The 23552-nt window shown below is 47.6% G+C and overlaps 1 protein-coding gene across 4 annotated transcripts in view; it reads left to right on the forward strand.

Moving 5' to 3' along the window:
* LOC139406940 (MAP/microtubule affinity-regulating kinase 3-like) overlaps positions 1 to 23552 on the forward strand; it is a 141852-nt gene that overhangs the window by 77328 nt on the left and 40972 nt on the right. For all 4 annotated transcript variants that reach the window (XR_011634043.1, XM_071150117.1, XM_071150118.1 and 1 more), the window contains exons 5-8: positions 10417 to 10482; positions 10873 to 10943; positions 19821 to 19877; positions 22773 to 23009. Coding sequence is in view for 3 of the 4 variants with exons in the window: in XM_071150117.1 (XP_071006218.1) it covers positions 10417 to 10482; positions 10873 to 10943; positions 19821 to 19877; positions 22773 to 23009 (431 nt within the window). In the remaining variant the exon portion in view is untranslated. The remainder of the gene's footprint in view (positions 1 to 10416; positions 10483 to 10872; positions 10944 to 19820; positions 19878 to 22772; positions 23010 to 23552) is intronic.

Raw genomic sequence — 23552 nt, forward strand, 5'->3', positions numbered from 1 at the left:
ATGTAAAGTGCTGGTCCCATGTTTCATGAGTTTAAATAAAAGATCCCAGAAATGTTCCATACGCACAAAAAGCTTATTTCTATCTGTAATAAAGCCTGATTTGCTGGACCTGGCTCCCCAGTGAGTTTCAAAGTGCCTCTGGAAGCAACGTCAGCAGAAGAACTGCTCGTCGGGAGCTTCATGAAATGGGTTTCCATGCCCGAACAGCCGCACACAAGCCTGAGATCACCATGCGCAATGCCAAGCGTTGGCTGGAGTGGTCTAAATCCTTGCCGCCATTGGACTCTGGAGCAGTAGAAACACCTCCTCTGATGAATCGTACTTCAACAGTCCGACGGACTAATCTGGGTTTGGCGGATGCCAGGAGAACGCTACCTGCCCGAATGCATAGTGCCAACTGTAAAGTTTGGTGGAGAAGGAAAAATGGCAACAGTTTGGGGAAGGCCCTTTCCAGTTTCAGCATGACAATGCCCCCATGTACAAAGCGAGGTCCATACAGAAATTGTTTGTCGAGATCGGTGTGGAAGAACTTGACTGGCCTGCACAGAGCCCTGACCTCAACCCCATTGAACACCTTTGGGATGATTTGGAACGCCAACTGAGTGCCAGGCCTAATCACCCAACATCAGTGCCCGACCTCACTAATGCTCTTGTGGCTGAATGGAAGCAAGTCCCCACAGCAATGTTTCAACATCTAGTAGAAAACCTTCCCAGACGAGTGGAGGCAGTTATAGCAGCAAAAGGGGGACAAACTCCATAGTAATCACCATGCTTTTGGAATGAGATGTTCGATGAGCAGGTGTCAACATAGTGTACCTCCCAATCTCTCTCATTCATTCTAATGAACTGAAAAATGGCACTCCACTTCCTACTGTGGCTATCTTTAGCCTAATTGTGTTTGTCTCCGTGTTGCTGTGTTTTGTGTCTTCCATGTTCGTGTTGTGTGAGTGTGCCCACGCTCATACACACCAGCCCTCTCAGGAAAACCTGGAAAGAGCCCAAAAAGAAAGAGGCCATGAGAAGTGGTACCAGTTGTCATGGCAATGACGTTTCTTTCTCTGTTCATATCAATAGGAGGGCTACTCCCTCCTGGGCTACTCCCTCAAGCTTATGCTCTAGCCCGGCACTAACAGACCAGAATCAGTTGATGGTCCAGATTGAAGACCAGGATGTGTTGATTATTTATTTAAATAAAGTTTGTAATGAATGCCTCTATTTTAATGTTTTTGTCTTCTTTAAAATTGCTCATGAAAGAGGAGTGTGCAAGGATCTCATATATTCAGTAAGTTTCATATGCCAAAAAATAAATAAATGGGAAATGTCATCTACAAAGCTGATTTGTGATCGCCTGCCTTGCCTTGCCCAGCAGGCTCCCCTTTGGTGGTCTGAATCCGCCGGCATGTGGTTGGAGATCGTTTGGTTATGCCTGTGGGAAGCCATTTTGTTTGTGTTTCTCTCACTCAACTTCCGCTCTCCCACTTTCTCCCTCCCACCAAGCCAGGTAGGTCAGGGAGGGAAGGAGGATGATATGGAGAAATAAACTGTGTTAGTTAATAGGGTGAACGGGAGGGACGGAAAGATATGCCCTCAGTGAATTTCAAATTGCGATGCCAATAAAGCATATCGAGTTAAAATATGACAGGTGTTCGGGAAAAGTGAGAGACGAGGTGGGCAATGTTCCCTCAAATGTTTTTGCCGCTGAGCAAATTTTAGGTCTTGTGAGCGGAAACTTGAATGTTGTGAGAATTTTGTGCAACTTCCGGTGCTCGTTTACAGTGACCACTGAGGCTGTACCCTTACAGTATAAGACAGTAGCCAATAGGCTATTTTGGCAATTTGAGCATAATGTAGGCCTACCAACAAAACCAATGGAACAAATTCCGTAACATTTTCACATGGAAATAGCATTTAGATTTATGCAATATAGCCTACAATGCAATATAGCCTATAGCCTATATGTGGGGGTCAATGCAGCCTTACATTGCATGACACTTAAAAAAATGCTTTTTACATTATGAAGACTTGACATTTTAATATGTAATTTTCTGCTTGGTTTGTAACGCCATGGGCCAAATAGGTGTCTTTAAACTGCCTTTTACTGTGTTTACTTTACAAAATATAATGAATTATTACCATACAGAGATTTAGACAATGTAAGCTACCCCTCTGCCTATTGGCTTATTTGCATATTTGACCTGACAGATTGAATTGTAGGCTAACACGGAACCCAAACCGGCTACACGCGTGCTCCATCGTAAAATAATAAAAATACAAATAATAAATCACAGTAGTTGTGATTAGTGTGCAACAAGTCAGCACCTCAGGAGTAAATGTCAGTTGGCTTTTCATAGCCGATCATTGAGAGTATCTCTACTAGAGGTCGACCGATTTATGATTTTTCAACGCCGATACCCATACCGATTATTGGAGGACCAAAAAAAGCCGATACCGATTAATCAGACAAGTTTTGTATTTATTTATTTGTAATAATGACAATTACAACAATACTGAATTAACACTTATTTTAACTGAATATAATACATCAATAAAATCAATTTAGCCTCAAGTAAATAATGAAACATGTTGAATTTGGTTTAAATAATGCAAAAACAAAGTGTTGGAGAAGAAAGTAAAAGTGCATTATGTGCTATGTAAGAAAGCTAATGTTTCAGTTCCTTGCTCAGAACATGAAAACTTTTGAAAGCTGGTGGTTCCTTTTAACATGAGTCTTCAATATTCCCAAGGTAAGAAGTTTTAGGTTGTAGTTATTATTGGAATTATAGGACTATTTCCCTCGATACCATTTGTATTTCATTAACCTTTGACTATTGGATGTTCTTATAGGCACTTTAGTTTTGCCAGTGTAACAGTATTGCTTCCGACCCTCTCCTCGCTCCTCTCTGGGCTCGAACCAGGAACACAACAACGACAACAGCCACCATTGAAGCAGCGTTACCCATGCATAGCAAGGGGAACAACTACTAGAAGGCTCAGAGCGAGTGACGTTTGAAATGCTATTAGCGCGCGCTAACTAGCTAGCCATTTCACTTCGGTTACACCAGCCTAAACTCGGGATTTGATAGGCTTGAAGTCATAAACAGCGCAATGCTTGACGCACAACGAAGAGCTGCTGGCAAAACGCACAAAAGTGCTGTTTAAATGAATGTTTACGCGCCTGCTTCTGCCTATCACCGCTCAAGATACGTAGATACTTGTATGCTCAGTTGGATTATATACAACGCATGGCACTCTAGATAATATCTAGTAATATCATAAACCATGTGTAGTTAACTAGTGATTATGATTGATTGTTTTTTATAAGATAAGTTTAATGCTAGCTAGCAACTTACCTTGGCTTACTGCATTCACGTAACAGGCAGTCTCCTTGTGGAGTGCAACGAGAGAGAGACAGGTCGTTATTGCGTTGGACTAGTTAACTGTAAGGTTGCACGATTGGATCCCCCGAGCTCACAAGGTGAACATCTGTCGTTCTGTCCCTGAACGAGGCAGTTAACGAACCGTTCCTAGGCCGTCATTGAAAATAAGAATGTGTTCTTAACTGACTTGCCTAGTTAAATAAAGGTATATAAAAAAATAAAAACAAATTGGCAAATCGGCGCCCAAAAATACCGATTTCCGATTGTTATTAAAACTTGAAATCGGCCCTAATTAATCGGCCATTACGATTAATCGGTCGACCTCTAATCTCTACCGCTCCTGCTGTCTCTAGAGAGTTGAAAACATCAGATCTGGGACAGGTAGCACGTCCGGTGAATAGGTCAGGGTTCCATAGCCGCAGGCAGAACAGTTGAGAATGGAGCAGGAGTTTAACTAGCTATTTAACTAGCTTACTGTTGCTAGCTAATTTGTCCTGGGATATAAACATTTAGTTATTTTACCTGAAATGCACAAGGTCCTCTACTCCGACAATTAATCTACACGTAAAACAGTCAACCAAATCGTTTCTAGTCATCTCTCCTCCTTCCAGGATTTTTCTTTTCTGGACTTTACATTGTGATTGGCAACTTTCAGACATTAGGTGCATTACCGCCACCGACCTTGTTTGTCTTTGTCACCCATGTGTGTATAACCAATGAGGAGATGGCACGTGGGTACCTGCTTCTAGAAAACAACGAGGAGATGGGAGAGGCAGGACTGGAAGAGGCAGTGCAATCAGAAATAGAACTGACTTCTATTTTAGCCCTTGGCAACGCAGACGCTCGTTGGCGCGTGCGAGAGGTGTGGGTGCAATAATTGAATAATATAGATTTCTACATTTATTTTGTAACACACACGACGCGAGCGGTGTAGTCAGGGTATAAGCCTACACGTTTTGTACTCTTGTTGGAAGCAGTAACTCCTATAAGCCTACACGTTTTGTACTCTTGTAGGAAGCAGTAACTCTCCATTGCTGACCTATGCTTATCTATAACTGGGCTAATAACTTGCTAATTAGCAAAGAACATCAACAAATGTGGAAATGTGGCTCTCAACTGATCTGGTTTGTTTTTGGTTTGTTGCATTGAAAAGGGGCGGACATAATCTTGATTCGATCGCAGAAAAAAGCATTGGTCTATATAATGCAAACTAATTGTGCTAAGTAATATAAATAGAGGGAGAGAGACTGAGGGATACAGACAGTGAAGAGAGGGAGAGAGACTGAGGGATACAGACAGTGAAGAGGTAATATAGAGGGAGAGAGACTGAGGGATGCAGACAGTGAAGATGTAATATAAATAGAGGGAGAGAGACTGAGGGATGCAGACAGTGAAGAGGTAATATAAATAGAGGGAGAGAGACTGAGGGATACAGACAGTGAAGAGAGGGAGAGAGACTGAGGGATACAGACAGTGAAGAGGTAATATAAATAGAGGGAGAGAGACTGAGGGATACAGACAGTGAAGAGAGGGAGGGAGACTGAGGGATACAGACAGTGAATAGGTAATATAAATAGAGGGAGAGAGACTGAGAGATACAGACAGTGAAGAGGTAATATAGAGGGAGAGAGACTGAGGGATACAGACAGTGAAGAGGTATTATAAATAGAGGGAGAGAGACTGAGGGATACAGACAGTGAAGAGGTAATTTAAATAGAGGGAGCGAGACTGAGGGATACAGACAGTGAAGAGATGGAGAGAGACTGAGGGATACAGACAGTGAAGAGAGGGAGAGAGACTGAGGGATACAGACAGTGAAGAGAGGGAGAGAGACTGAGGGATACAGACAGTGAAGAGGTAATATAAATAGAGGGAGAGAGACTGAGGGATACAGACAGTGAAGAGATGGAGAGAGACAGGGATACAGACGGTGAAGAGGTAATATAAATAGAGGGAGAGAGACTGAGGGATACAGACAGTGAAGAGGTAATATAGAGGGAGAGAGACTGAGGGATACAGACAGTGAAGAGGTAATATAGAGGGAGAGAGACTGAGGGATACAGACAGTGAGGAGGTAATATAGAGGGAGAGAGACTGAGGGATACAGACAGTGAAGAGGTATTATAAATAGAGGGAGAGAGACTGAGGGATACAGACTGTGAAGAGATGGAGAGAGACTGAGGGATACAGACTGTGAAGAGGTATTATAAATAGAGGGAGAGAGACTGAGGGATACAGACTGTGAAGAGGTATTATAAATAGAGGGAGCGAGACTGAAGGAAATTACAAGACAGAGGGAGAGATGCGAGACTAATTGATACAGACTGTGAAGAGGTAAGATAAATAGAGGGAGAGAGACTGAGGGATACATTTTTTAATAAGCAGCCAGATACATAAATGTTCAGATTATGCCAAATGTTGCTAAGAGTAACAATTTGACTTCTGGGCCATATGTTCAGTTATCTTCCTTTCATAGCAGGGTTTCCTTGTTGGTGGGGACACCCAGGGAGTGCACAGTTTTGTTCTCTCTCATCTCTAACAAATATATGTAGCCTAGTGGTTAGAGCGTTGGGCTAGTAACCGAAAGGTTGCTCGATCGATTCCCCGAGCTGACAAGGTACAAATCTGTCATTCTGCCCATGAACAAGGCAGTTAAACCACTGTTCTTAGGCCGTCATAAATAAGAATTTGTTCTAAACTGACTTGCCTGGTTAAATTAAATGTAAAAAACACTCCTGATTTGCCCGATCAAGGACTTGGTGATCAGTTGAGAAGGTCTGAATGACAGACAGACAAGTAGGGCTGCACGATATGGGCAAAAAATGTAATCTTTTTTTTTTATTTTTACCAAATATTGCAATTTGACTTGATATAAATCAAACCACTTGGGTGAACTGTTGGAATCATAGTAATAGAATGATTTATATTAAGAAGCAAAGTGGAACGCAGCATCGTTGGGGCAGCAGGTAGCCTCGTGGTTGGGCCAGTTACCAAAAAGTTGCTGGATCGAATCCCCGAGCTGACATGGTAAAAAATCTCTTGTTCTGCCCCTGAACAAGGCAGTTAACCCATTGTTAATAAGAATTTGTTCTTAACTGACTTTCCTAGTTAAATCAAATAAAAATTGTTCTTCAAAATATTGCATGCGATATGGATATTGCACATGTCGATATTAGGATGTGAATTTGATTTAATTGTGCAGCCCTAACCGACAGACAAGCAGGGTGCATTCTGTGCAATTCAACATCCACATAAGTTTTTAATGTACCAGACATCAATATGATTAAATATTGTCCTAGTTCTGCAGAATGTGTGTCTTCTGGAGGGCACCCACAGACAAAGTGAACCAGATAGTGATTTAGAAAGAGAGTCGTGCTCATCTCTGCTCCAATTCAGTTAGATAGGGAGGGATTTAGCCTGATGGCTGGTGATTTTTCCATCTAACTGTAGGCTTTGATTTCACATTCCCTCAGCCTAGCGCTTCGTGTCCAGTCATGGCACATCACTGAAGCAATTGGCATAATGCATTCAAGGCCTATGAGAAATGGCTATGAGAGTGTTTGGAGGCACACGTGCACACACATCACCCATGTGTGTTGTGTGTTTCTCTCCTCTCTCCTGTCCCCTGGAACACACACACACACATCACTCATGTGTGTTTCTCATACTTTCCATGCTCTGTATCCCGTACCCTACACACTCCTGTCCCCCTGGAACAAACACACACACATCACCCATGTGTGTTTCTAAACCTTTCCATGCTCTGTATCCCGTACCCTACACACTCCTGTCCCCCTGGAACACACACACACACACACACATCACCCATGTGTGTTTCTCACCTTTTCCATGCTCTGTATCCCGTACCCTACACACTCCTGTCCCCTGGAACACACACACACACACATCACCCATGTGTGTTTCTCACCCTTTCCATGCTTTGTATCCCGTACCCTACACACTCCTGTCCCCCTGGAACACACACACACACACACACATCACCCATGTGTGTTGTGTGTTTCTAACCCTTTCCATGCTCTGTATCCCGTACCCTACACACTCCTGTCCCCCTGGAACACACACACATCACCCATGTGTGTTTCTCACCCTTTCCATGCTCTGTATCCTGTACCCTACACACTCCTGTCCCCTGGAACACACACACACACACATCACCCATGTGTGTTTCTCACCCTTTCCATGCTCTGTATCCCGTACCCTACACACTCTTGTCCCCTGGAACACACACACACATCACCCATGTGTGTTTCTCACCCTTTCCATGCTCTGTATCCCGTACCCTACACACTCCTGTCCCCTGGAACACACACACACATCACCCATGTGTGTTTCTCACCCTTTCCATGCTCTGTATCCCGTACCCTACACACTCCTGTCCCCCTGGAACTCACACACATCACCCATGTGTGTTTCTCACCCTTTCCATGCTCTGTATCCTGTACCCTACACACTCCTGTCCCCTGGAACACACACACACACACACACATATCACCCATGTGTGTTTCTCACCCTTTCCATGCTCTGTATCCTGCACCCTACACACTCCTGTCCCCCTGGAACACTCACACACATGTTATCTGCTCCGGTGGTGGTGGGCTGGAGGCTGCAGCAGAGTTGCTGTGAGCTGCTATTGTGGAGTCTGTCTACTCATCTGTCTTTTCTTGTGCCTGCCTGCCTGTCTACCTGCCTGCCTGCCTGACTGCCTGTCTACCTATGGCCTGCCTACCTGCCTGTCTACCTGCCTGCCTGCCTGCCTGCCTGCCTGCCTGCCTGCCTGCCTACCTGCCTGGATACCTGCCTGCCTGCCTACCTGCCTGGATACCTGCCTGCCTGCCTGCCTGCCTGCCTGCCTGCCTGCCTGCCTGTCTACCTGCCTGTCTACCTGCCTGCCTGCCTACCTGCCTGTCTACCTGCCTGCCTGCCTGTCTACCTGCCTACCTGCCTGTCTACCTGCCTGCCTGCCTACCTGCCTGCCTGCCTGCCTACCTGCCTGTCTACCTGCCTGCCTGCCTACCTGCCTGTCTACCTGCCTGCCTGCCTGTCTACCTGCCTGCCTGCCTGTCTACCTATGGCCTGTCTGTTTCATGTTTTTTTTTTTTTTTTTTTCATCTTTATTTAACCAGGTAGGCTAGTTGAGAACAAGTTCTCATTTACAACTGCCACCTGGCCAAGATAAAGCAAAGCAGTTCGACACATACAACAACACAGAGTTACACATGGAATAAACAAACACACAGTCAATAATACAATAGAGAAAGTCTATATACAGTGTGTGCAAATGAGGTAGGAAAAGGGAGGTAAGGCAATAAATATGCCTTAGTGGTGAAATAATTACAGTATGGCAAATTAAACACTGGGGTGATGGATGTGCAGAAGATGAGTGTGCAAGTAGAGATACTGGGGTGCAGAGGAGCAAAATAAATAAAATAAATGACAATACGGCGATGAGGTAGTTGGATGGGCTATTTACAGATGGGCTATGTACAGGTGCAGTGATCTGTGAGCTGCTCTGATAGCTGGTTCTTAAAGCTAGTGAGGGAGATGGGAATCTCCAGCTTCAGTGATTTTTGCAGTTCGTTCCAGTCATTGGCAGCAGAGAAATGGAAGGAAAGACAACCAAAGGAGGAATTGGCTTTGGGGGTGACCAGTGAGATATACCTGCTGGAGCGCGTGCTGAGATAAGGCAGGGCTTTACCTAGCAGAGACTTGTAGATGACCTGGAGCCAGTGGGTTTGGCAACAGATATGAAAGCAGGGGCCAGCCAACCAGAGCGTACAGGTCGCAGTGGTGGGTGGTATATGGGGCTTTGGTGACAAAACGGATGGCACTGTGATAGGCTGATTCCAGTTTGCTGAGTAGAGTGTTGGAGGGTATTTAGTAAATGACACCGCCGAAGTCAAGGATCGGTAGGATAGTCAGTTGTACGAGGGTATGTTTGGCAGCATGAGTGAAGGATGCTCTGTTGCGAAATAGGAAGCCAATTCTAGATTTAATTTTGGGTTGGAGATGCTTAATGTGAGTCTGGAATGAGAGTTTACAGTCTAACCAGACACCTAGGTATTTGTAGTTGTCCACATATTCTAAGTCAAGAACAGTCCAGAGTAGTGATGCTGGACAGATGAGCAGGTGCATGCAGCGATCGGTTGAAGAGCATGCATTTAGATTTGCTTGCGTTTAAGAGCAGTTGGAGGCCACGGAAGGAGTGTTGTATGGCATTGACGCTCGTCTGGAGGTTAGTTAACACAGTGTCCAAAGAAGGGCCAGAGGTATACAGAATGGTGTCGTCTGCGTAGAGGTAGATCAGAGAATCACCAGCAGCAAGAGCGATATCATTGATGTATACAGAGAAGAGAGTCGGCCCGAGGATTGAACTCTGTGGCACCCCCATAGAGACTGTCAGAGGTCCGGACAACAGGCCCTCCGATTTGACACACTGAACTCTGTCTGAGAAGTAGTTGGTGAACCAGGCGAGGCAGTCATTTGAGAAACCAAGGCTGTCGAGTCTGCCAATGAGGATGTGGTGATTGACAGAGTCGAAAGCCTTGGCCAGGTCGATGAATTACAGCTGCACAGTATTGTCTCTTATCGATGGCGGCTATGATATCATTTAGGACTATGACCAGCTCTGAAACCAGATTGCATAGCAGAGAAGGTACTGTGGGATTCGAAATGGTCGGTGATCTGTTTATCTTGGCTTTCGAAGACCTTTGAAAGGCAGGGTAGCATAGATACAGGTCTGTAACACTTTGGGTCTAGACTGTCTCCCCCTTTGAAGAGGGGGATGACCGCGGAAGCTTTCCAATCTTTGGGAGTCTCAGACGATATGAAAGAGAGGTTGAACAAGCTAACAATAGGGGTTGCAACAATTTTGGTGTTCCCAGGCTGTTCCGAGGCCGTGACAGCAGCCTGGGAGCTAACAGCCAGCGCTACTGCACCGATTCCCTCCTGAGGCAAGCTGGCTAATCTCGTTATGTCACGTTCTCTCACCCTCTACCGCTCTCTCTCCCTCCCTCCACAGTGAAACTGTTTGAGGTGATAGAGACTGAGAAAACGCTCTACCTGGTGATGGAATATGCCAGTGGAGGTAAGTTGCTTAGTAATATGTCATTCAGTACAACATCATATTTAGAATATGCCTTGAGCATAATCCATGTAAAGCTCATTTATTTATCTAAAATACAAGTATTATGATTATTATAGTATGACACCCTTCTGTTGGAGAGCTACCGGCTGTGCAGGCTTTTGCCCAAGCCCTGTGCTAACTCACCTGCTTCAGGCAATCAAGGTCCTGATGAGTTGTCTATTAGTGGAATTAGCTGTGTTTGAGGGCAGGGCTGGAGCAAGATCCTGCACAACCAGTAGCTCTCCAGGAGGAGGGTTGGTCTTAGAATGTCTCCATTCAGTCAAAGTTGAACTCAAACCTCTCTCGGACTCTCTCTCTCTCTCTCTCTGTCTCGCTCTCCCTTCCTTCTAGGGGAGGTCTTTGACTACCTCGTAGCTCACGGGAGGATGAAGGAGAAGGAAGCCAGGGCAAAATTTAGACAGGTATTGCAGCAGACTGGATGCAGCCCTACACGCACGCACATACACTAACATACACACCCCATGTTCAAAGTCACCCTTGCTGGGTGACAGACTTTCAAGCCACACCCACACACACACAGACGTAAGCCCCCCCTCACACACAAACATGCTAACACACAAACATATCATCATATTTCGTTGGGAACTGGGAAGATCCTTGGCCATTCCTGTCATTTTCAGCCAATCAATGAAAGGGGGTCTCCCGTAAGTCCAGACAGGGGCTCCCCTGACCCCACCCCTTCTCCTCATTGGTTCAGGCCACTGTCGCTGTGGAGATGGGGATATCTGGGTCACTTGATGTAAGAGCTGGGACAGGGAGCTAGGAGAAGGGGGGGTGAAAGGAAGATGGGAGAAAATATGGATGGATAAAAGAGGAGTAAAGGAGAGGGGGGGGGGGAGAAAATATGGATGGATAAAAGAGGAGTAAAGGAGAGGGGAGGGGAGAAAAGAGGGATGGGTAAAAGAGGAGTAAGGAGAGGGGAGGGGGGGAGGGGGAGAAAAGAGGGATGGGTAAAAGAGGAGTAAAGGAGGGGAGGGGAGGGGGAGAAAAGAGGGATGGGTAAAAGAGGAGTAAGGAGAGGGGAGGGGGAGAAAAGAGGGATGGGTAAAAGAGGAGTAAGGAGAGGGGAGGGGAGGGGAGGGGCAGAAAAGAGGAGTAAAGGAGAGGGGAGGGGGTGGGAGAAAAGAGGGATGGGTAAAAGAGGAGTAAAGGAGAGGGGAGGGGGAGAAAAGAGGGATGGGTAAAAGAGGAGTAAGGAGAGGGGAGGGGGGGAGGGGGAGAAAAGAGGGATGGGTAAAAGAGGAATAAGGGGAGGGGAGGGGGAGAAAAGAGGGATGGGTAAAAGAGGAGTAAAGGAGAGGGGAGGGGGAGAAAAGAGGGATGGGTAAAAGAGGAGTAAGGAGAGGGGAGGGGAGAAAAGAGGGATGGGTAAAAGAGGAGTAAGGAGAGGGGAGGGGGATTAAAGAGGGATGGGTAAAAGAGGAGTAAGGAGAGGGGAGGGGAGAAAAGAGGGATGGGTAAAAGAGGAGTAAGGAGAGGGGAGGGGGATTAAAGAGGGATGGGTAAAAGAGGAGTAAGGAGAGGGGAGGGGAGAAAAGAGGGATGGGTAATAGAGGAGTAAGGAGAGGGGAGGGGGATTAAAGAGGGATGGGTAAAAGAGGAGTAACGGGAGGGGGAGAAAAGAGGGATGGGTAAAAGAGGAGTAAGGGGAGGGGAGGGGGAGAAAAGAGGGATGGGTAAAAGAGGAGTAAGGAGAGGGGAGGGGAGGGGAGGAGGAGAAAAGAGGAGTAAAGGAGAGGGGAGGGGGAGAAAAGAGGGATGGGTAAAAGAGGAGTAAAGGAGAGGGGAGGGGGAGGGGGAGAAAAGAGGGATGGGTAAAGGAGAGGGGAGGTGGAGGGGGAGAAAAGAGGGATGGGTAAAAGAGGAGTAAGGGGGGGAGGGGGAGAAAAGAGGGATGGGTAAAAGAGGAATAAGGAGAGGGGAGGGGAGGAGGAGAAAAGAGGGATGGGTAAAAGAGGAGTAAAGGAGAGGGGAGGGGGAGGGGGAGAAAAGAGGGATGGGTAAAGGAGAGGGGAGGTGGAGGGGGAGAAAAGAGGGATGGGTAAAAGAGGAGTAAGGGTAGGGAGGGGGAGAAAAGAGGGATGGGTAAAAGAGGAATAAGGAGAGGGGAGGGGAGGGGGAGAAAAGAGGGATGGGTAAAAGAGGAGTAAAGGAGAGGGGAGGGGGAGAAAAGAGGGATGGGTAAAAAATAAGTAAAGGAGAGGGGAGGGGGAGAATAGAGGGATGGGTAAAAGAGGAGTAAATGAGAGGGGAGGGGGAGAAAAGAGGGATGGGTAAAAGAGGAGTAAAGGAGAGGGGAGGGGGAGAAAAGAGGGATGGGTAAAAGAGGAGTAAAGGAGAGGGGGGGAGGGGTAGAAAAGAGGGATGGGATAAAAGAGGAGTAAGGAGAGGGGAGGGGGAGAAAAGAGGGATGGGTAAAAGAGGAGTAAAGGAGAGGGGGGGAGGGGGAGAAAAGAGGGATGGGTAAAAGAGGAGTAAGGAGAGGGGAGGGGGAGAAAAGAGGGATGGGTAAAAGAGGAGTAAGGAGAGGGGAGGGGAGGGGGAGAAAAGAGGGATGGGTAAAAGAGGAGTAAGGAGAGGGGAGGGGGAGAAAAGAGGGATGGGTAAAAGAGGAGTAAGGAGAGGGGAGGGGGAGGGGAGGGGGAGGGGAGGGGGATGGGTAAAATAAGAGTAAAGGAGATGGGGAGAAAAGAGGGATGGGTAAAAGAGGAGTAAGGAGAGGGGAGGGGAGGGGGAGAAAAGAGGGATGGGTAAAAGAGGAGTAAAGAAGAGGGGAGGAAAGGGGGAGAAAAGATTGATAGGATAAAGAGGAATAAAGGAGAGGGGAGGGGGAGAAAAGAGGGATGGGTAAAAGAGGAGTAAGGAGAGGGGAGGGGGAGGGGAGGGGGAGAAAAGAGGGATGGGTAAAAGAGGAGTAAGGAGAGGGGAGGGGGAGGGGAGGGGGAGAAAAGAGGGATGGGTAAAAGAGGAGTAAAGGAGAGGGGAGGGGAGGGGGATAAAAGAGGGATGGGTAAAAGAGGAGTAAAGGAGAGGGGAGGGGGAGAAAAGAGGGATGGGTAAAAGAGGAGTAAGGAGAGGGGGAGGGGGAGAAAAGAGGGATGGGTAAAAGAGTAGTAAGGAGAGGGGAGGAGGAGAAAAGAGGGATGGATAAAAGAGGAGTAAGGAGAGGGGAGGGGAGGGGGAGAAAAGAGGGATGGGTAAAAGAGGAGTAAAGGAGAGGGGAGGGGAGGGGGAGAAAAGATTGATGGGATAAAGAGGAATAAAGGAGAGGGGAGGGGGAGAAAAGAGGGATGGGTAAAAGAGGAGTAAAGGAGAAGGGAGGGGGAGAAAAGAGGGATGGGTAAAAGAGGAGTAAGGAGAGGGGAGGGGGAGGGGAGGGGGAGAAAAGAGGGATGGGTAAAAGAGGAGTAAGGAGAGGGGAGGGGGAGGGGAGGGGGAGAAAAGAGGGATGGGTAAAAGAGGAGTAAAGGAGAGGGGAGGGGGAGAAAAGAGGGATGGGTAAAAGAGGAGTAAGGAGAGGGGGAGGGGGAGAAAAGAGGGATGGGTAAAAGAGTAGTAAGGAGAGGGGAGGAGGAGAAAAGAGGGATGGATAAAAGAGGAGTAAGGAGAGGGAGGGGAGGGGGAGAAAAGAGGGATGGGTAAAAGAGTAGTAAGGAGAGGGGAGGAGGAGAAAAGAGGGATGGATAAAAGAGGAGTAAGGAGAGGGGAGGGGAGGGGGAGAAAAGAGGGATGGGTAAAAGAGGAGTAAAGGAGAGGGGAGGGGAGGGGGAGAAAAGATTGATGGGATAAAGAGGAATAAAGGAGAGGGGAGGGGGAGAAAAGAGGGATGGGTAAAAGAGGAGTAACGGGAGGGGGAGAAAAGAGGGATGGGTAAAAGAGGAGTAAGGAGAGGGGAGGGGAGGGGAGGAGGAGAAAAGAGGGATGGGTAAAAGAGGAGTAAAGGAGAGGGGAGGGGGAGAAAAGAGGGATGGGTAAAGGAGAGGGGAGGTGGAGGGGGAGAAAAGAGGGATGGGTAAAAGAGGAGTAAGGGGGGGGAGGGGGAGAAAAGAGGGATGGGTAAAAGAGGAATAAGGAGAGGGGAGGGGCGGGGGAGAAAAGCGGGATGGGTAAAAGAGGAGTAAAGGAGAGGGGAGGGGGAGAAAAGAGGGATGGGTAAAAGAGAAGTAAAGGAGAGGGGAGGGGGAGAATAGAGGGATGGGTAAAAGAGGAGTAAATGAGAGGGGAGGGGGAGAAAAGAGGGATGGGTAAAAGAGGAGTAAAGGAGAGGGGAGGGGGAGAAAAGAGGGATGGGTAAAAGAAAAGTAAAGGCGAGGGGAGGGGGAGAATAGAGGGATGGGTAAAAGAGGAGTAAAGGAGAGGGGGGAAGGGGGAGACAAGAGGGATGGGTAAAAGAGGAGTAAAGGAGAGGGGAGGGGGAGAAAAGAGGGATGGGTAAAAGAGGAGTAAGGAGAGGGGGAGGGGGAGAAAAGAGGGATGGGTAAAAGAGTAGTAAGGAGAGGGGAGGAGGAGAAAAGAGGGATGGATAAAAGAGGAGTAAGGAGAGGGGAGGGGAGGGGGAGAAAAGAGGGATGGGTAAAAGAGGAGTAAAGGAGAGGGGAGGGGAGGGGGAGAAAAGAGGGATGGGTAAAGGAGAGGGGAGGTGGAGGGGGAGAAAAGAGGGATGGGTAAAAGAGGAGTAAAGGAGAGGGGAGGGGAGGGGGAGAAAAGAGGGATGGGTAAAGGAGAGGGGAGGTGGAGGGGGAGAAAAGAGGGATGGGTAAAAGAGGAGTAAGGAGAGGGGGAGGGGGAGAAAAGAGGGATGGGTAAAAGAGTAGTAAGGAGAGGGGAGGAGGAGAAAAGAGGAGTAAGGAGAGGGGAGGGGAGGGGGAGAAAAGAGGGATGGGTAAAAGAGGAGTAAAGGAGAGGGGAGGGGAGGGGGGGAAAAAGATTGATGGGATAAAGAGGAATAAAGGAGAGGGGAGGGGGAGAAAAGAGGGATGGGTAAAAGAGGAGTAACGGGAGGGGGAGAAAAGAGGGATGGGTAAAAGAGGAGTAAGGAGAGGGGAGGGGAGGGGAGGAGGAGAAAAGAGGAGTAAAGGAGAGGGGAGGGGAGAAAAGAGGGATGGGTAAAAGAGGAGTAAAGGAGAGGGGAGGGGGAGGGGGAGAAAAGAGGGATGGGTAAAGGAGAGGGGAGGTGGAGGGGGAGAAAAGAGGGATGGGTAAAAGAGGAGTAAGGGGGGGGAGGGGGAGAAAAGAGGGATGGGTAAAAGAGGAATAAGGAGAGGGGAGGGGAGGGGGAGAAAAGCGGGATGGGTAAAAGAGGAGTAAAGGAGAGGGGAGGGGGAGAAAAGAGGGATGGGTAAAAGAGAAGTAAAGGAGAGGGGAGGGGGAGAATAGAGGGATGGGTAAAAGAGGAGTAAATGAGAGGGGAGGGGGAGAAAAGAGGGATGGGTAAAAGAGGAGTAAAGGAGAGGGGAGGGGGAGAAAAGAGGGATGGGTAAAAGAGAAGTAAAGGAGAGGGGAGGGGGGAGGGGGAGAATAGAGGGATGGGTAAAAGAGGAGTAAAGGAGAGGGGGGAAGGGGGAGACAAGAGGGATGGGTAAAAGAGGAGTAAGGAGAGGGGAGGGGGAGAAAAGAGGGATGGGTAAAAGAGGAGTAAAGGAGAGGGGGGGAGGGGGAGAAAAGAGGGATGGGATAAAAGAGGAGTAAGGAGAGGGGAGGGGGAGAAAAGAGGGATGGGTAAAAGAGGAGTAAAGGAGCGGGGGGGAGGGGGAGAAAAGAGGGATGGGTAAAAGAGGAGTAAGGAGAGGGGAGGGGGAGAAAAGAGGGATGGGTAAAAGAGGAGTAAGGAGAGGGGAGGGGAGGGGGAGAAAAGCGGGATGGGTAAAAGAGGAGTAAAGGAGAGGGGAGGGGGAGAAAAGAGGGATGGGTAAAAGAGAAGTAAAGGAGAGGGGAGGGGGAGAATAGAGGGATGGGTAAAAGAGGAGTAAATGAGAGGGGAGGGGGAGAAAAGAGGGATGGGTAAAAGAGGAGTAAAGGAGAGGGGAGGGGGAGAAAAGAGGGATGGGTAAAAGAGAAGTAAAGGAGAGGGGAGGGGGGGAGGGGGAGAATAGAGGGATGGGTAAAAGAGGAGTAAAGGAGAGGGGGGAAGGGGGAGACAAGAGGGATGGGTAAAAGAGGAGTAAAGGAGAGGGGAGGGGGAGAAAAGAGGGATGGGTAAAAGAGGAGTAAGGAGAGGGGGAGGGGGAGAAAAGAGGGATGGGTAAAAGAGTAGTAAGGAGAGGGGAGGAGGAGAAAAGAGGGATGGATAAAAGAGGAGTAAGGAGAGGGGAGGGGAGGGGGAGAAAAGAGGGATGGGTAAAAGAGGAGTAAAGGAGAGGGGAGGGGAGGGGGAGAAAAGAGGGATGGGTAAAGGAGAGGGGAGGTGGAGGGGGAGAAAAGAGGGATGGGTAAAAGAGGAGTAAAGGAGAGGGGAGGGGAGGGGGAGAAAAGAGGGATGGGTAAAAGAGGAGTAAGGAGAGGGGGAGGGGGAGAAAAGAGGGATGGGTAAAAGAGTAGTAAGGAGAGGGGAGGAGGAGAAAAGAGGAGTAAGGAGAGGGGAGGGGAGGGGGAGAAAAGAGGGATGGGTAAAAGAGGAGTAATGGAGAGGGGAGGGGAGGGGGAGAAAAGATTGATGGGATAAAGAGGAATAAAGGAGAGGGGAGGGGGAGAAAAGAGGGATGGGTAAAAGAGGAGTAACGGGAGGGGGAGAAAAGAGGGATGGGTAAAAGAGGAGTAAGGAGAGGGGAGGGGAGGAGGAGAAAAGAGGAGTAAAGGAGAGGGGAGGGGAGAAAAGAGGGATGGGTAAAAGAGGAGTAAAGGAGAGGGGAGGGAGAGGGGGAGAAAAGAGGGATGGGTAAAGGAGAGGGGAGGTGGAGGGGGAGAAAAGAGGGATGGGTAAAAGAGGAGTAAGGGGGGGGAGGGGGAGAAAAGAGGGATGGGTAAAAGAGGAATAAGGAGAGGGAGGGGAGGGGGAGAAAAGCGGGATGGGTAAAAGAGGAGTAAAGGAGAGGGGAGGGGGAGAAAAGAGGGATGGGTAAAAGAGAAGTAAAGGAGAGGGGAGGGGGAGAATAGAGGGATGGGTAAAAGAGGAGTAAATGAGAGGGGAGGGGGAGAAAAGAGGGATGGGTAAAAGAGGAGTAAAGGAGAGGGGAGGGGGAGAAAAGAGGGATGGGTAAAAGAGAAGGAGAGGGGAGGGGGAGAGGGGGAGAATAGAGGGATGGGTAAAAGAGGAGTAAAGGAGAGGGGGGAAGGGGGAGACAAGAGGGATGGGTAAAAGAGGAGTAAGGAGAGGGGAGGGGGAGAAAAGAGGGATGGGTAAAAGAGGAGTAAAGGAGAGGGGGGAGGGGGAGAAAAGAGGGATGGGATAAAAGAGGAGTAAGGAGAGGGGAGGGGGAGAAAAGAGGGATGGGTAAAAGAGGAGTAGAGGAGAGGGGGGAGGGGGAGAAAAGAGGGATGGGTAAAAGAGGAGTAAGGAGAGGGGAGGGGGAGAAAAGAGGGATGGGTAAAAGAGGAGTAAGGAGAGGGGAGGGGAGGGGGAGAAAAGCGGGATGGGTAAAAGAGGAGTAAAGGAGAGGGGAGGGGGAGAAAAGAGGGATGGGTAAAAGAGAAGTAAAGGAGAGGGGAGGGGGAGAATAGAGGGATGGGTAAAAGAGGAGTAAATGAGAGGGGAGGGGGAGAAAAGAGGGATGGGTAAAAGAGGAGTAAAGGAGAGGGGAGGGGGAGAAAAGAGGGATGGGTAAAAGAGAAGTAAAGGAGAGGGGAGGGGGGGAGGGGGAGAATAGAGGGATGGGTAAAAGAGGAGTAAAGGAGAGGGGAGGGGGAGAAAAGAGGGATGGGTAAAAGAGGAGTAAGGAGAGGGGGAGGGGGAGAAAAGAGGGATGGGTAAAAGAGGAGTAAGGAGAGGGGGAGGGGGAGAAAAGAGGGATGGGTAAAAGATTAGTAAGGAGAGGGGAGGAGGAGAAAAGAGGGATGGATAAAAGAGGAGTAAGGAGAGGGGAGGGGAGGGGGAGAAAAGAGGGATGGGTAAAAGAGGAGTAAAGGAGAGGGGAGGGGAGGGAGAGAAAAGATTGATGGGATAAAGAGGAATAAAGGAGAGGGGAGGGGGAGAAAAGAGGGATGGGTAAAAGAGGAGTAAAGGAGAGGGGAGGTGGAGGGGGAGAAAAGAGGGATGGGTAAAAGAGGAGTAAAGGAGAAGGGAGGGGGAGAAAAGAGGGATGGGTAAAAGAGGAGTAAGGAGAGGGGGAGGGGGAGAAAAGAGGGATGGGTAAAAGAGTAGTAAGGAGAGGGGAGGGGGAGGGCAGGAGGAGAAAAGAGGGATGGGTAAAAGAGGAGTAAGGAGAGGGGAGGGGAGGGGGAGAAAAGAGGGATGGGTAAAAGAGGAGTAAAGGAGAGGGGAGGGGGAGAAAAGAGGGATGGGTAAAAGAGGAGTAAGGAGAGGGGAGGGGAGGGGGAGAAAAGAGGGATGGGTGAAAGAGAAGTAAAGGAGAGGGGAGGGGGAGAAAAGAGGGATGGGTAAAAGAGGAGTAAGGATAGGGGAGGGGAGGGGGAGAAAAGAGGGATGGGTAAAAGAGAAGTAAAGGAGAGGGGAGGGGGCAAAAAGAGGGATGGGTAAAAGAGGAGTAAAGGAGAGGGGAGGGGGAGAAAAGAGGGATGGGTAAAAGAGAAGTAAAGGAGAGGGGAGGGGGCAAAAAGAGGGATGGGTAAAAGAGGAGTAAAGGAGAGGGGAGGAGGATAGAAGGGGAGAGGAGTGCAACCAGAACACGTCAGCATTAATAAAATGAAAATGTATTACCCCAATGGATAGGTACATTGATATGTATTACCCCAATGGATAGGTACATTGATATGTATTACCCCAATGGATATGTACATTGATAGATATTGTTGTAGTTATATAGTATGTTGTTGACAGTAATCAGTCACTAGCTAGTTCTGTTCAGCCCCTGCTTACCTGGATGGGGAAACCTCCCAGATCTAACATACACACACAGACACACACCGTGCGTGACGCAGTACTGGCCACAGTCACTTCCCTGTTGTCCAATCAATGAAGTTCTGAGAAGTGAGTGCGGGTTCTCATGCACACACAAACACACTCACACACCAGACAGTGTTGACCAGTCCCAAATTAACCCCAAGCTCCTCTGTCACGTGTCAAACTCCAAATCTAAAGGGCTGTAGTTAGAATAACTTTTATAACAACTTGTAAACGCCATAATATCTTCTAAGTTTAATTCTATGGTCTTGGTCCTTTCCAGATTGTGTCAGCTGTGCAGTACTGCCATCAGAAAAAGATTGTACACAGAGACCTGAAGGTAATAAACACTTTATGTACACACACACACACGCATACACACATGTTCCCTGGCATACATACAGTGGGGCAAAAAAGTATTTAGTCAGCCACCAATTGTGCAAGTTCTCCCAATTGTGAAAGTTCTACCTAAGTTCTACCTATGATGTAACTTTCATCATAGGTACACTTCAACTATGACAGACAAAATTAGATATGTATGAATTTATTTGCCAATTATGCTGGAAAATAAGTATTTGGTCACCTATAAACAAGCAAGATTTCTGGCTCCCACAGACCTGTAACTTCTTCTTTAAGAGGCTCCTCTGTCCTCCACTCGTTACCTGTATTAATGGCACCTGTTTGAACTTGTTATCAGTATAAAAGACACCTGTCCACAACCTCAAACAGTCACACTCCAAACTCTACTATGGCCAAGACCAAAGAGCTGTCAAAGGACACCAGAAACACAATTGTAGACCTGCACCAGGCTGTGAAGACTGAATCTGCAATAGTTAAGCAGCTTGGTTTGAATAAATCAACTGTGGGAGCAATTATTAGGAAATGGAAGACATACAAGACCACTGATAATCTTCCTCGATCTGGGGCTCCACGCAAGATCTCACCCCGTGGGGTCAAAATGATCACAAGAACGGTGAGCAAAAATCCCAGAACCACACGGGGGGACCTAGTGAATGACCTGCAGAGAGCTGGGACCAAAGTAACAAAGCCTACCATCAGTAACACACTACGCCGCCAGGGACTCAAATCCTGCAGTGCCAGACGTGTCCCCCTGCTTAAGCCAGTACATGTCCAGGCCCGTCTGAAGTTTGCTAGAGAGCATTTGGATGATCCAGAAGAAGATTGGGAGAATGTCATATGGTCAGATGAAACCAAAATATAACTTTTTGGTAAAAACTCAACTCGTCGTGTTTGGAGGACAAAGAATGCTGAGTTGCATCCAAAGACCACCATGCCTACTATGAAACATGGGGGTGGAAACATCATGGTTTGGGGCTGTTGTTCTGCAAAGGGACCAGGACGACTGATCTGTGTAAAGGAAAGAATGAATGGGGCTATCTATCGTGAGATTTTGAGTGAAAACCTCCTTCCATCAGCAAGGGCATTGAAGATGAAACGTGGCTGGGTCTTTCAGCATGACAATGATCCCAAACACACCGCCCGGGCAACAAAGGAGTGGCTTCGTAAGAAGCATTTCAAGGTCCTGGAGTGGCCTAGCCAGTCTCCAGATCTCAACCCCATAGAACATCTTTGGAGGGAGTTGAAAGTCCGTGTTGCCCAGCAACAGCCCCAAAACATCACTGCTCTAGAGGAGATCTACATGGAGGAATGGGCCAAAATACCAGCAACAGTGTGTGAAAACCTTGTGAAGACTTACAGAAAACGTTTGACCTCTGTCATTGCCAACAAAGGGTATATAACAAAGTATTGAGATAAACTTTTGTTATTGACCAAATACTTATTTTCCACCATAATTTGCAAATCAATTAATTAAAAATCCTACAATGTGATCTTCTGGATTTTTTTTCTCATTTTGTCTGTCATAGTTGAAGTGTACCTATGATGAAAATTACAGGCCTCTCTCATCTTTTTAAGTGGGAGAACTTGCACAATTGGTGGCTGACTAAATACTTTTTTTGCCCCACTATACATACACACACACACTCACTCCTTCACTGCCCTGGGAGAAACACTGTTCATTATCACCTCCCACCTCCCATCTACATACGTGTTACCATCCCCAGAGGTGTGTGTGACATACTGTAGTAGTCTCCACAGGGCATTACACGCTCTGTTTCCGCACTCTGTTTCCACAACGACATGTCCTAAATTATGCAGTTGCACAAGATAGAGGGAGGAAGGAACAGAAAGAGTTGGGTAGACAAATATTTGAGGGGGAGTAAGAGTGGTAGAAACAAGAAGAAAGAAATAACTGTGCCTACTTCTTATTGTATTGTGAATGCACTTATTTGTTACTGCATTAGAAGTGCCTGTTATTGTCTGCATTATTAGCTGATATAACTTGTAATCATTGAGGAGATCCACAGGCACGTCACGAGACCTGTGTCCTGTTCAGGAGGATGTAATGTTAGGGATATAAATGTTTAGTGTACAACATATATTATTATTGACTGCATTATTAGCTGATATAAATATTTAGTGTACAACATATATTATTATTGTCTGCATTATTAGCTGATATAAATGTTTAGTGTACAACATATATTATTATTGTCTGCATTATTAGCTGATATAAATGTTTAGTGTACAACATATATTATTATTGTCTGCATTATTAGCTGATATAAATGTTTAGTGTACAACATATATTATTATTGTCTGCATTATTAGCTGATATAAATGTTTAGTGTACAACATATATTATTATTGTCAGAACAACTGGGAATCGTGTCAGTTCAGTCTTTCTCCCTGCAACATTCAAGACCACAAAGTGGAACCCATCTAAGCGTGGTACACTTGGGCGACTGACAGTCTGACAACGTTACTGTTGGTGTAAATGTCCAATGTTTACTTCGCTATTAGCATCTCATATATTGTAGATGTGAGTCATTTAGCAGACGCTCTTATCCAGAACGACTGACAGTAGTGAGTGGATACATTTTTCGTACTTGTCCCCCGTTGGAATGAAACCCACAACTGTGGCATTGAAAGCTCCATGCTCGACCAACTAAGCCACATGGGATCGACATCTTGTGTCACACTGAATGATGTCCCCACACACCCCACCTATAGTTCATTAGTTCCGGTGTAAAACCTACCCATCTACCTCCCCCTTTTAATTGTAAACAACAACAATGTTCAGTGTTTCACATCACTGAATAAATACCACACACAAACACACCCACTTCACCTTCTCTCCCCCCGCCCGCACCAGGCTGAGAACTTACTCCTAGACGCTGACATGAACATCAAGATTGCCGACTTTGGCTTCAGTAACGAGTTCACAATGGGCAGTAAGCTGGACACGTTCTGCGGCTCCCCACCCTACGCCGCCCCAGAGCTGTTCCAGGGGAAGAAGTACGACGGGCCTGAGGTGGACGTCTGGAGCCTGGGAGTCATACTGTACACGCTCGTGTCAGGGTCGCTGCCCTTCGACGGTCAGAATCTGAAGGTGTGTGCAAATATGTGTATGTGTGTTAACCTTTAACTCTGGCCTTCACTCTTATGTACCCGTCTGTCCTAAATGTGCACTTGCTTTGAAAGGAAAGGACTAGTGTAAGAATGGTAAAAGCTCCACCCTGTCCATGCTTACACTTGCATACCATGCTAACTGCGTGGGGAAGAGTACCAGATTGCACACTTTGGAAGACAGGTTGAGACACAGGGTCTATATATCCTCTGTAAGAGCTGAAAGTGTTGTCTACAGGGTAAATACCGTATCCCTTTCTACATGTCCACCGACTGACCCCTGACCTCTAAACCTCCGGCCCTGCCTTTAACCTCTCCTCTCTATCTCCCCCTATAGGAGAGAGTGTTCTAAGGGGTAAATACCGTATCCCTTTCTACATGTCCACCGACTGACCCCTGACCTCTAAACCTCCGACCCTGCCTTTAACCTCTCCTCTCTATCTCCCCCTATAGGAGCTGAGAGAGCGTGTTGTAAGGGGTAAATACCGAATCCCTTTCTACATGTCCACCGACTGACCCCTGACCT

This window comes from Oncorhynchus clarkii, chromosome 4, assembly GCF_045791955.1.
Source record: "Oncorhynchus clarkii lewisi isolate Uvic-CL-2024 chromosome 4, UVic_Ocla_1.0, whole genome shotgun sequence".
Lineage (NCBI taxonomy): Eukaryota > Metazoa > Chordata > Actinopteri > Salmoniformes > Salmonidae > Oncorhynchus > Oncorhynchus clarkii.